We start from the raw sequence: 14,365 nt of genomic DNA, 5'->3' as shown, positions 1-14,365 counted from the left end.
GCGGTAAATGAAAAACGTGGACTTTTCTTGTGCTGCAAATATATTCAGCTAGTCAATATATTAGTTCGTTATAAGTCAATCTTCCTTAGCTGCCAATGTTTCTGACTAGAATCCATTGCAGTGACACTTGTAATAATCATCTCGTTAACGGGTTTAGGTATATTAGCACCATGGACTAGATTCCCACGGCGCCTTAATTTTTACCATGATTGGATTGGTTAAGAGGATTATGTGAGACTAATTCGCAGACTTGTGGTGCCTCTGTTTATAAAACGCCCTGGGCGATCGCCCAATTGCGTCCTATCCCGCCGGCCCTGTACATAGTGCCATCTCTTTCGTTCTCTTTGAAAAAAACAGAGACAACAATATGTATACAAGTGTCACGGCCCTGGAATTCAAGAGTTGTGTGAATGATAAAGATTTCAATGAAACATAATAAGTTCCACATTTTGTCATTTTTTATATCTTTGTATTTTTCATTTGCACTATATTTATACTTCTTTACAGAAATAGCTTTAATTAGTTAATTTTACCTGTGTAGCGTTTGGTGTGTTTAAGTGATTTTTTTTACATTTTTTTTGTATAATTTTTTCTGTACATTTAATGGTTTTCGAATATTTTATTGCCCTTTTTGCCAGTCATTTCAATTAAAGTAGTATACATATTTTTGGATGGACTAAATTTTTATGGAACTGTTTTTTTCATTTCGAAAGTTTTCAGTATGTTTAAAATAAACTCATGTACATATGTAACTTCTTAATCTGTGAATAAATGGTATTGAGCATTGCATTTTTGTCATTTTATTTAAACACAATAAAATTCTCGAAGTTGTTTTGACGACCAATGCATCGTCGTCGTAATCATGTTGTTAAATTTTTTCACCAATGAAGCAAAAGAAAACTTGGAATCTATACTAATATTATAAAGCGGAAGAGTTTGTTTAAACGCGCTAATCTCAGGAACTACTGGTGTGATTTGAAAATTTCTTTTTTAGTTGGATAGTCCATTATAGAGGAAGGCTTTAAAAAACATAAGACAATAATTTTTCGTAAGCACAAAGTTAAGACGATCGTTATCCGGAATTTATATATTAGAAATAAACAGATATATTAGAATACTAAAAGTGAATGGATGTTATTTGATTTTTAGCTTTTAATTTTACTAATATTGTAAATGCGAATATTGGATGGACGTATGTTAGAAGAAAGAACGTCCGCATGGATCTCGCTTTAATTTGGCATAGATGTAGATCATAGTCTGAATGAACACATAGGCTACTATTTTCGTTTTTTTTTAAACCCGCGCCTACTGATTTGCGGGCGGACAATAACGTATAAAAAAGATTTATTTGTAAAACGACCGTTTGCTTACATTAGGTGAGGCTATCGATATTAGATAATATGCCTATACGACTTATCACTGAATAGTTTACACAACCAGCTTATCTTTGCATTTCGTTTTGTCATTTAGTTTTATACAAGAGTTACAAGACCATCTCGTATATTAACGTTGGCGTCTACCAAAGCTACTGCGCAAGCTTTCGACGCATCCGCGCCCCGTTGCCGTGCGGAAAACCTTAGTAGGGTTCTGGTTATTAGTGGGAGCAAGTTAACATTGATCCATTACCTAACAGCGTTAGCGTGCGGTGTCGGTGTTTACTACAATGTCCTTCGATAAAGATGAACTCCTTGACGAGTGAGTATATTCTTATATTGTTATCTATATGTATGGTTTAATTGTACGATTAAATAAAATTGATTCGGAAAGAAATTTCATTTGTAGTCGCTTATTTCTTTTAACATATCTCATAGGATTAATTTTGTATAGTACTTTTAATACATATTATACTGTAATCTAGATTTAACTATTAGCTGGATATGTAAGTTATGGTTAAAGTGGTTATTGGATCGGTAAACAATAAGTGGTATCTTATAGGTATATGTCTGTACATTTGTACAGTTATCCCTGACTGACGATGAATGAAAACTAGGTGAACTTGACTTGACCTCTTTCTTGTGGCAACCTACTTAATAGGTGTTGGAAAATCTTTACACAATTAAATGAGTTAGCAAAATTTTAAGTGCTATTGCTAGATGTACGAAGGGTGAAGTGGAGTACCAATTTATTTGATTTATAGTCCTTAAAGTGCTACTTAACTGAGTTTCCAATAGTTTAAGTGGAGCGTGCTTCTCTGTGTTTTCGAACCCAAAAGAGTTTGCTAGAGGGGATGACAATTTGTACTTTATTTTACAAAATATTAGTATAATTTACTATTCTAAAGAAATCGGTATATTGTGAATTAATCAAAATTGACATTTAGCTATTATACTATCTCATTTCATAATTTAATGCCTTTGTCTTTAACTAAGAAGAATTTTTTTTTTCGGAATGACAAGGGATTTTGTGGATATCGCCTTTTAAGTTTTTAATACTCTTTGTTACAAAGGCCTAAAGCGATAGTTTTTCTCAATTGGGCGGTTTGTTATCGTAGCAAATTAGCACATGGGTTTATAATTATAAGTGTACATGTATGCGACAAAAATTATAGAATGCGCAAAATTTATGTTCTGCCGGTTGAATCATGTTCAGACGTAGGAGAAATGTAATCATTAAAGAGTTCTGCCTAGTCTTTAAGATTTAACTTTGAATCTTGTACGGTGACATCTCTACGTGTTTAAAGTAATATACTTTGGTTGGTGATTTTGTCAATTCAAGGAGTCAATGACCACTTCAATCATTACAATGAAATGTAAACAAAGGCGATTTTTTAAACTTATCTTAATATTATAAGGGATAAAATTTACTTTCATTTATTTAACAAAGGTTGCATAGACACTACGCAGAGATGAAATAATTGACCAACTTAATAAAAATAACCTTAAAAAAATATCGATTCGTAACAGCCATTTAGGTAATCGGGCGTAGTTGTATTTCAGTTGATTTATAGGAAATAAATTCACCGTGGTATAGACGATCGTCCTTGTAACTGTTACGGTTGATATTGATTTTCTTATCTGTTGTTTCGGCTGCGTGGCCTATTGATCGAAATATGTAGCACATAAACCACGGGTCTTTACTTCGATCTTCAGCAGGAAAAACTACTTAATAATCGTAACTATAAAAAAAATACGGGTCGATCCTAATGTAGAACTAACCTATGTATCCTATATCTTATGAGATGTAGCCGTTCTTCCGATAGGTCTGATGTTTGCAACTTTATTTGAAAGACCAATGTACTTTAGAGCTTACATTTCGTAGAGCTTACATTTTGATGTGCCTTACTTTGTTGCCTTTGAATAATCTAACGAGATAGCATCAATTCAAATAATATCTAGACAAATAGAAATTTAACCTTTATTGTATTCGTCGCTTTCTAATATACAATAGAGAGAGCTTTTATACAATAAATATATAGTATTCCTATAAAGGCGAATTCAAATTTGGAGCAACCGTTTTCTTAAAGGCATCAATAAAAGCCTTGCGCGACGCTTTTCTGATTTAATTAACAATATTGTTGAAAAGGGTCGCTAACGCTTTCAATGATGCTATGTCCTTTGCCTGGTTCTATTTTAGATCAATGTTAACAAATATTTACAAACTAGATGTCGCTAGCGACTCCGACCGGTATTAAATAAAATAATAAGTAGCCTATGTGTTCTTCCAGACTATGTTCTATATTTGTGCCAAATTTTATCAAGATACGTTCACACGTTCTGGAGATACCTTCAAAAAAACATCCATCAATCCATCCATCTAAATATTCGCATTTATAATATTAGTAATAAATAAGATTTACAAACAAAATATATGTTGTATTACTCTTTTTTCATGTAAATGAGAGAGATAACAGTATGTTTTTATACATTCTGTAAGTAAAAGCCTACAAATACAAAGATAAATGTTTTTGAAATAATCGTCAGATATTTCGTGCGTGTTGTATTTACAGCAAAGGTCAAGTTGTGACGCTCTTGAAGTATCGAGATTTTTATCGAACAATAACAATTATAAGTCATCGGATCGTCTACGCTACAAAACCATTTGTTTATCAAATAGGTCGAATTACCAAGAATACTTTGAATGACAGTTGAGTTTTAAAAAACGCTTATGAATTAAAATCATACACCACAATGTTTTTTTCTCTCGCTAAGTAAGTTTTTAATCTCCACTGAACTTGGCTTCCGGCTTAGAGCGTCGGTGGCTCAGGGGTCAAGCACTTGACTTACAATCTGCAGGTCCTGGGTTCGAATCCCGCCATGTCCCAACGTGTTTTTCGATTTTCGATTTAAATATGTACATTTATCCGACGTTCTTACGGTGAAGGAAAAGATCGTGGTGCAACCTGCACATATCTGAGAAGAAATTCAAAGATATGTGTGAAGTCAACCAACCTGCACTTGGCCAGCTTGGTTGACACCCATGACACTAAGGGTAGCCTCCGAGTCCTTCGGTGTGAACGTATAGTGTGTTGATGATGATGAACTTGGCTTCCATTTCACGATAAATTTCAAAAGATACGAAGATCTAAAGTATCCGCAGCATCAATATAAAGATTTAGTGCCAACATGAAGTATAAAATAGAAATTAGATAAGACTTCTGAGTGAGTAAGACTAGACTTGTGCCACCAACTGTCAATTTTAATATTATTCAAATTAGTATACATTGATAGAATTTAACCTATAATCGACAAATTATCTGTTTAGGTTATTAAAGTGCATCCTACGTAGGCTGGATAAACCGATAACATTTAATATAATAAAACACGTTGGGTCTAACGTGACGACTATAAGGAATTATTAAATTAAAATGGCAAGGGTTCGATTGTACAGCGGACTTTTATTTTCAGTCCATTTCAGTGAAATATTATTTAAACTTACAATACAATTAGGTCGAAAACTCGTCAAAACAACGTACATACGTGCTAAATTATAGCTCTTATGGTAATAGTTTTGCTATACAATATTCGATCTTCGAAGCGAATTTAATTGTTCGATATACATCTGTCTATGTCACACATATCAGATATTGTATTTTGCTTCCATGTCGCGCGCACAACGGACCGCGCAGTTAAACGCTTGTGAAACGCAGTTGTGAGTGAACGCAGTGAATGTTCTAACAATATCCCGTGTTGTGGTGTTAATATTTGATTTTATTTTGTAAAATATTTAATTTTCTCATTTGTGTTGAAATAAAAGTAAGTAATTCATTAAATTAATTAAATTTTGTTTGTTTTAATTTACATTTTTAGTATGAATTATGTTTTTTTAGTTCAGATAAAATGTTTAAATTAAAAATAATAATTCTAAATTTAATTTTAAATTATTGATAATTCTTTTCTTAAGACAATGTAATTATCTCAAAAATAATATTGCATCTTTTAATAATTCCTATACAATACGTAGAAAATATTTTGTTTATATTATAAATACTGGTACAAAAGACTGAATACTAGACATTTCCAGTTATTGTAACAAAGATTGCTTGTGTGTTGTGGAATGCAGCTCTCATATGACCTTGTCACAACGCTCGCAAATAGTAAATTGCGAGCATAACATTTAGAAAGTTAATAATCAATTTAACCTATAGACTCGACCAAATTTGTTCTTTTTTAAATAACCAGTACTATTTATTTAGACAATGTTACAGTTTGGATTATTTTATTTATATTTTCCTAAAATTGTTTTGTCAATATATACGACAATGAATACAATTCTAGTATAAATGAGGATGAAAACCTTGAATTGTACAATTAAAAAAAGTGACTAAAGTATTTTTTTATTTAATTTTATTTTTAATGTTTTTGTGATGAGTAATATGGCAAATGATGTCCATAACTCATGGATAAAAGTTTGCCATTCAAATAATGTAACACAAATCATTACTAAATTAAAAAAAAAACGTTATTCGGGTCTAATTTAGACAACTAAAAATGTCTAATGCATCATAAAACAGTGTTTATGACATTTTTTATTGTTTTTTTAGTTTGTATGTAGTGTATTGTGTTGTATGTGTGTAAGTGTATTTATTTATTTATTTTTATATTTTATTTACATTATATATTTCACACATCTCATTCAAACATATCACATACACTTAATTTATATACAAAAATAAGTTTATATACACAAAAAATAAAATACCAATATAATATAAAAGACATATACACTTAAATTTTCATCAACACCTTAACAAGAATTACATATATTTATTTTAATATCAAAGGTAACATGCCGTGCAATTCCGAAGACGACAATGGTGTGCCCATCCACCAAAATGGCTGTCGACTGACAGCTGATCGGAGCGCGTTCCAATACGAGCATCGACATCAGATACAGGACAATGGGAATTCAATGAGTGAAGAAGTAGATCCGGACTTAGTTAGGTTGTTAAATTATTTTAACTTCTCAAAAAATAAATCATACTAATATTATAAATTCGAAAGTTTAGATGGATGGATTGATGTTTAATTGAACATATATCCAGAACGGCTGAACGGATCTCGATGAAATTTGGTACAGATGTAGAACATAATCTGGAAGAAGACATAGGCTACTTATTAAGTTTTATATTTACGCGCGGACGCTGTCGCGGGCGACAGCTATAATAGTATATTATAAAAATGTTCGAACTACATCTGCAGTTTAAAAATGTAATATATCTAAGTGTTCCTGTGTCAATATTTTTGTATCGTACCATGTTTGTATAAATCAACAAAGGCTGTGTCAGTAAAAAAAAATGTCAATATTTGCTTCACTTTACGAGCATGTATTCAAGCATTGACCTACATTAACAAAAAATGTCTTTTCAGGCTAAACTTAGCACTGTTAAATTAAAATTGTCTTTAACTAAAGTGGCAAAACTTTATCTTTTTAACTTTGTAAATGGTCAAAATGACGATTTATAGATAAATTTAATAATGCTCAAGATGTTTCGAAACCTATAAAATAGATTTTATTATTTTAACAGAGAGGCACATTGTAATTATTTAGTGTTTTAATTCTAGAAAAAGGAGGCCAAATTTTAGTCCTCTTTTCCTTCCTACCCTTTTCTTATGGGGGTGGGAAGGGGATCGGGATTTGGCGGACCTCTCATCGCATAGGATGAGGAAATATTCTCTTTTTGTGCATCCCCTCTTCCGTCGATTACGACGGCAACGCACCTGCAATTGCGGATGTCTAGAGGTCCCTTTCGACATTTCGGTGACTTTAGATTGCCCCTTGCTCGTTTGTCACCTTTAAATATACAGTAAAAACTTGTATCAAATTTCTAATATACTTATTATCAAGTGTTGATAAAGAAATCGCTCTATGAGCATGTATTCTATTTCAGATAACCATGATAACATGAAAATCGATTAGTTCACGATAAAACTCTTACATCTAACGCTTAATTAAAATGCCTTGACATTAAACTGTGACGCAGATTAACTCGTTTATATTTAAACAAATAATGAGTGGATCGTATTTGAATTTTCATATTATACTTTTAGACATTATTAGTTAGAATTATTTGGCGCGTATGGCGCGCTTTCGTTACAATGTCAAGTGTCAGCATGATTAGTGAGGGGACAAAAACGTCGACATTTCAGTAAGGCTAGTGTTGCGCCAGCACACCGACACAGTGTCGGATTTTCTTCCTAACAATACTAACTTGTAACTTACAGTATACTGTTGTCTTAGAAGATTTAGCGGCTAAAAATATTATATTAGTCGATTATATTCACTATTTACATAGGATGTGCATTAATCAACATGTACCATATTCAAATGTTTTATTCCATTTCTATAAAACTACAATTTACTATTATTTCTCAGATAGAAAGTTGTGAAATGAATTTCTTTTGTACTTGAGCAATTGCCATTTTTCGCACAGCACAATCATTTGTAGGATAACAAAAGAAAGCTGAGGGGAGTATTATAGGAAAAAAGTTAATTGCAAACATTTTTATTGGAAAAACATTGTGAATTGTTATTACCAACTATTCCATAGTTGGTAATAACTATGAAAAGTATAAAGCACATTCCATTTTGAGGTCTAATTTTAGTCCTCTTTCACTTTCTACCTTTTTTCTTATAAGGAAAGGATGGGAAGTGGAAGTGGATTTTCCGGATGAGGGAATGCATTAGAAGGGACAATATTCCCTTTCTATGAATCCCCTCCTTCGTCGATTATAGATAGACAACGTATCTGCAATTGCAGATGTCTATGGGCAGCGGTCGCTTCGCTGTTTCAGCGATTTCGGGTGGCCGCTAACTCGTTTGCCACCTTATAATATAAAAAAAAACAATATATTGTATTGTACTATCAGCGGCATTGAAAAAGGTCAATATCCAGGAGTGGATTTACACAGGCTGGTGATGATGGTGGTGATGAACATATTTTGATTTTTATTGCTTTTAGAAGTGGCTGTTTAAAAATTATTTAGTATTTAGACAGTGCACTTTCTATGACACATAATTAATCACATTATTTACGAGTATTTTGAATTTACTTTTAAACAAGAAATTTGATTTTTCCATTGCAGATATCCCGATGGCACCGTACGCCTACGTAACCCAAACATCGAACTTATGGACCAAGACATCTTGTACCACTTGGCGCTCGGCAGTGGCTCCCACGATCTCGTCGAAATGTTCGGCGATGTTCAAGTAATTTTTATTTGCAAATTATAAATGCAAATAATCCACAGGAATTATTCTTAGCTGTCAGAATTCAGATGAATAGCTGTGGTCACTTGCATTGGACTGACAACAACTTTTAAAAGTAAATAGGCTAAAGAAAAGAATCCTTAAAAATATGATCGTGCGATTAGGGAGATCGTCACAATTTAAGTATAGCTGATACGGGAACCTAAGGGGTTTGGGAAGAAGGCACTATTTAGCGCAGATGACATTAAGCCGCCAAAATATTTAAAAAGACAAAAATAATTATAAAAAATCTATCCTTGGTACACAACAAACGCATAAATAAAATTCTCATTCAAAAACTTCTATATGTATTATATCTTATTTACCGCATGTCTATCCAGTTCGTTTGTATGGGGGGCACACCGAAGCGCGTGGAGCAGTTCGCGTATACGATCATGGCCGAGATTGGGCACAAGCTGCCGTGCGGTACCACGCTGCAAGACATCAGCCAGTTCTCCTATCGCTACTCCATGTACAAAGTCGGCCCCGTCCTCTCTATAAGCGTAAGTATATGCAGTAAATAGTTCTCTAGAATTGGCAACATACTGTATACCTATGGATGTCGGGAACCAATTTATTTTACTGCCCTACATGCAGGCGTGTACTCTTGACATTAGTAAGGGAAAGATTGTAAGCATAAAGTACAAAATTAAAAACAAAATATGTATAGCTCAGGCATCGTTGCTGGTTACAATTTTTTTTTATAAAAGTTACTTGTTGAGATTTTTGGATAGTAGTCGTCATTCGTTTTAAATATCATATTTGGCTTAAAATGTAGGAAAAACTAAGGAATAATTTGTTCATATCGGATGTTCGAAACGAAGCGAAAATTCAATCATATTAAAATCGATAGCATCTTTCAAATTATTTAACATCAAAGTAGATTTATTTACATTCCTTATCTTTAATATTTGGCCTTAATGTTACGGATTTATGTCAGATAAATAGCCTCAGAGGTCGCAGTGTCGAATTTAAACAGAATTTTATCAATGAATCTTTGTTATTGCAATTCTTACTAATATTTGCACACGTCATATAAATAAAACCATTCGACTAAAATTACATCATTTAATTCTTCATTGGATGTGTTGATGATCTTATCGTACTTTTTGAGTATTCAATGATCGTAAAGAAAAATTTCAAACTAAATGTAGTTACAACAGTTTTGTTTGGATTTATAATCTTACTTTTTTTCCGTTATTGTGCCATTGTCTCTAACAATCTCATAATCTGTATGTTGTAATCCTCTTATGACTTTATTAGTTAAGTAATAAGCTACTTAACTAGTTGTTAACGCTGTTATGTGCATTTGCATTTGTCATTACACTTGGTAAAAGCTATATACTAATCATTTAAGAGGTGAATTGTAGTTTTTTATACACCGTTTTGCATCACATCTTCTCTTACCGCGAGTTTCTGACGATAAAATGTCTGTATAAAATTTATCATCATCCCTGTCTTTCATCTTCAACAAAACAGAGATAACAATACGTTTTAAACGGAGATTTTGGTCTCAGAAAGCCATGGTTAGTCAATTTTTATGTCGTATTTATCATAGTTGTGTTGTTTTCGTGTGTAGATTAAACGACTTCATCAATTTTGCATCGTGTGGTGTTATTTAATTCTTAGGAGTACCATTTGTCAGTTGGATTTGGACGATCTTTTAAATAATTAAGCTTAACATCTACGTTTACATAAGTGCAAACTTGATATAAATTGCATAAATCGTCAGCAGTCAACTCAGCGCTGTCGTTTCAATTGAAACAAACGAGACTATACGATCAATGTATCGCTGGGGGATTGTTTTTAAGTACATCATTTATTTTAACTCGAGACTTCCTTTTAAATTCCACCGTATCGTATATCTTATGTCGAGTGAAGATTGATGTTGTTAATAGAATAAGGGATATATTAACAAGAAATACTATGCTTATACTATTAACACTAATATACTAAGACTGGAGAGTTCGTTTATTGTTTCCTTTGTCTCAAATTCAAGGAAATCTCAGAAACGATATCCTAAGAGATAAGAATAATAAGGGATCCTTTCTTGTTATCGAATTTGACAAATTAATTCTGTTACAATAGCTTTAAGACAGGTTATAGGATAGTTCTTGATAGTTCTTTTAATGACGAAATGAACACAAACATTGTAGTTTTTTTAAGACAGTCTTCTAAGAACTGATAGTGTTTACAATACGCATAATATCAAAGTATGGATGATATCTATTATCGTTAGAGCAGATTAAGCCGATTATCATGATGTTTATAAAACAATGCATACAACGGAACTGTTTGCAAATAACAATGGCATTGAATGGCTTCCGGTCAAATGAAACATCGTTTTCAGTTACCTTTTAAGAGCTTCCTCGTATAACTTATATAAATAAAAGGTAGTAGAAATTAAATGCAGATTATAGTTCAGTTATTGAGTCTGAGATTAAGGAAACTAAAGTTTTACTTGAATTAAGTTTTGTTGCATCACTGCCTGCTAAATGTTACTTATTATTTACTGTAGGTAACTTTTTAAGCTCCTTTATTGTTCACAGCATTTTTTTTTCTTATCATTTTATAAATTTCGTTTTGTTTTGTTTCAAATATAAACAATGATAGCAATTATATGTTATTATTATGTTTGCGATAAAATTTTGTTACTATGTCGTCGTCAGCTCATAGGTATAACTTCACCGAAAAAACCGAGCTTATGTTAAATTAGGAGTTATGGCTTAGTCAACTACGCTAGCCCAGTGCAGATTGATTTTATAGTTCTTAAAATTTCTTCGCAGATTTTCCGTGTCCTTACGATATTGTCCTTTGCCGTAAGAATGTATCAATGTAATTACTTTGTTTCCAGCACGGTATGGGTATACCGTCTGTAGGCATCTTACTCCATGAGGTCATCAAATTGATGTACCACGCGAAGGTGCGAGATCCTGTCTTCTTCAGGATCGGGACGTGCGGTGGCATCGGGTACGAGGGTGGCACCGTCGTTATATCAGAAGAAGCTGTGGATGGCACCCTAAAGAATGCTTTAGAATTGGTAAAAACGTATTTATAATATTATTTGTTTTATTATTTGATTCATTTGGCGCGAATGGCGCACTTTCTTTAGCAAGTTAAGTGTCTGATTGATTAGTTAGAGGACATAAACGTTGATATTTTAATAAGACTAGTGTTGCGCCGATACACCGGCACAGTGTCGGATTTTCTTCCTGACAACTGATAGTAGATCAAGTAATGGTGAGTCATTTTTGATTAGCAGCTGCAACATCAGAGGAATTGTAAATGTGATTAAAACTTCGTTTTTTTGTCAACATATTTGGCCAATAACTTTTCAATAAACAATTTGTTATATATTTCAACGTAACATAATAGCCTTATGAAATTATTTGCTTACTTAACTCTCTAGCTTAATGCAGTACAATTTATAAATGCCGACTGTCGTATCTAACGTATTCTGCAGCACGCATTACTTAACCAAGGATACGCATAAATTATACGGCACGTTATGATTGATTGCAAAATAATTTATTATTTACAGACGGTACTAGGCAAGACAATACAGCGGCTGGCGAAGTTAGACCGAAGGCTGGTGAAAGAGCTGAAGAGTCTAGCTGATCCAGAAGACCCCTATGATACTATAACGGGAAAGACGATGTGCACTTATGATTTTTATGAAGGTTAGTCACCTTTTGACAGTTCCTAGGGTGTAAGAAGCACAGTAACTTTTACATTGTGTTTTTTTTAATTTTCAAAAGAATTAGTAACACGTTGACTTGTTAACTTGATATGTTAAGTCCTCTGTAAAATTGATATACAGCATTGGCTATGTTTATGAATAAACTAGCTTTTGCCCGCGACTCCGTCCAAACGGAATAAAAAAAAACAATTATTAGCCAATGTGTTCTTCCAGACTATGTTCTTTATCTATGTCATATTTCAGCGCGATCCAAACTCTCGCACTTCTAACACTAGTAAGATATGTCTAAATAAAATAAAGAAGAATTCGTCTACCTTAATAATGATGGCACTTCACGTATACTATACTATAAGATTTTTAACCAGGACAAGGCCGTCTCGATGGTGCATTCTGTGACTTCACGGAGGCGGACAAGATGGAATACTTGGAAAGTATCCACAAGGCTGGTGTGGTGAACATCGAGATGGAGTCACTGGCATTCGCAGCGCTTACACACCACGCCGGCATCAAGGCGGCTGTCGTCTGCGTCACCTTCCTCGACAGACTTAAAGGAGATCAGGTACGGTTTAATATTTAGATTTCAAACAAATCAAATCTTCTTAATATAAAAAAAATAACAGGAAACTTTAGTACGAAGTAATTTACTCTGTTTCTAGAATATTTATAATAGTTATGAACTTGTTATAATAATATCTTAATGTAAAAGTATATTGGATAAGTTTTGATATAGATGCATACTTAAGTGGAATTAGTAATAATTATTTTCATTCTTAACCTTGTAAAGTTTCGAGAAAATTTTTTGGTCAAAAAAGAATCTAATGGGAATTATTGACCATAAATTCCTATTTCAATTTCAGGTGCTGGCACCTAAAGAGGTCTTGGACGAGTGGCAGGAGCGTCCAACTAAACTCGTCTGCCGATATATTAAAAAGTAAGTAATCCCGTAAATTCATATCTCTTGTATTAATGTCGATGTAGACTAATAAGATATTTTTTCATACAGGCATTTGCAAATGAAGGGTCGCCTTTCATTGGAGGGACACGGTTCCATAGCCGTCAAAAGTCCGCGTCGTTTCAAACTGGTTCAGCAAGAATCTGAAAATTATGATTAATTCAACACCATTCGATCTCAGGACTTTACGTACGGTCTATGTTTACCAACGAAAGCTACTGTGTTTATGTCAAACGCCCTTAGATTGCTTGTTGTTCTTGTCTGTATGTTTTTTTTATTAATATGTATTTATTACTGTAAATTTACACTGCTATACAAAAACATCGTGATGCAACCTGCACATATCTGAGTAGAAATTCAAAGATATGTGTGAAGTCAACCCGTACTGGGTCAGCGTGGTCGTCTATGGCCTAGTCACCCCTAACTTAGTGTAGGCTCCGAGGCCCTCGGTGGAGACGTATAGTCAGCTGATGATACAAAAACATTATGTACATTCCACTCTTTCTCGAAAACAATGTTTTGTATAGATGTTTCAGCATTGAAAACTCGTTATGTATTCCTTTCGTTATATCCTTTACTTAAAGGAAAATAAATATGAGTATAAATAAACTAATTATTACTACTATATATAAGCAGTAAAGCGTAACTTATGGTTTTTCAATTCAAATCTACTGCAAAAAAATATTTATGAAAATTAAAAAAAAAATATTGATTAAAATTCTTATTACATTAATTGTATAACTTATACATACTTTTTACCAGATTTTTAAAAAGGCGTTTCTTGCAATTGAAAAAAAAATATCATGTGATTTGTGAACAACTAATTTAACAATAATAGTATTGTTATGCCTTTATTTTATATAATAGGCTTCAAAGTAAGCATGTCTATTTAAATTTTATTTTTTGATATATTTAATGTTTTCTCTCAACATATCTCTGTAAATCTGTATTTTGACAATTTTTATTACTCCCTATTTGATTAAAATTTTTTGGAATTTTCAATACTATAAGCTTTACGAGTCCTTGTC

General features: G+C 32.8%; 1 protein-coding gene across 2 annotated transcripts; it reads left to right on the top strand.

Annotated features, from left to right (window-relative positions):
• Nucleotides 1–1,488: 1,488 nt before the first annotated feature.
• On the top strand, nucleotides 1,489–14,002 carry LOC106127576 (uridine phosphorylase 1). 2 transcript variants are annotated; one of them, XM_013325692.1, is made up of 9 exons: nucleotides 5,028–5,192; nucleotides 6,221–6,380; nucleotides 8,523–8,646; nucleotides 9,027–9,188; nucleotides 11,540–11,725; nucleotides 12,227–12,365; nucleotides 12,751–12,944; nucleotides 13,243–13,316; nucleotides 13,389–14,002. In XM_013325692.1, the coding sequence occupies exons 2-9, from the start codon at nucleotides 6,226–6,228 to the stop codon at nucleotides 13,495–13,497; spliced, it is 1,143 nt and encodes a 380-aa protein (XP_013181146.1). In that variant the 5' UTR covers nucleotides 5,028–5,192; nucleotides 6,221–6,225; the 3' UTR covers nucleotides 13,498–14,002. The 2 variants fall into 2 exon arrangements, with proteins under 2 accessions (XP_013181155.1, XP_013181146.1); XM_013325701.1 differs by lacking the exons at nucleotides 5,028–5,192; nucleotides 6,221–6,380 and adding an exon at nucleotides 1,489–1,695.
• The last annotated feature ends 363 nt before the right edge of the window (nucleotides 14,003–14,365 follow it).

This window comes from Papilio xuthus, unplaced genomic scaffold, assembly GCF_000836235.2.
Source record: "Papilio xuthus unplaced genomic scaffold, Pxut_1.1 DF828952.1, whole genome shotgun sequence".
NCBI classification, from domain to species: Eukaryota; Metazoa; Arthropoda; class Insecta; order Lepidoptera; family Papilionidae; genus Papilio; species Papilio xuthus.
Note: the sequence above shows the minus strand (reverse complement) of the source record. Positions and strands in the feature narration are given on the sequence as shown.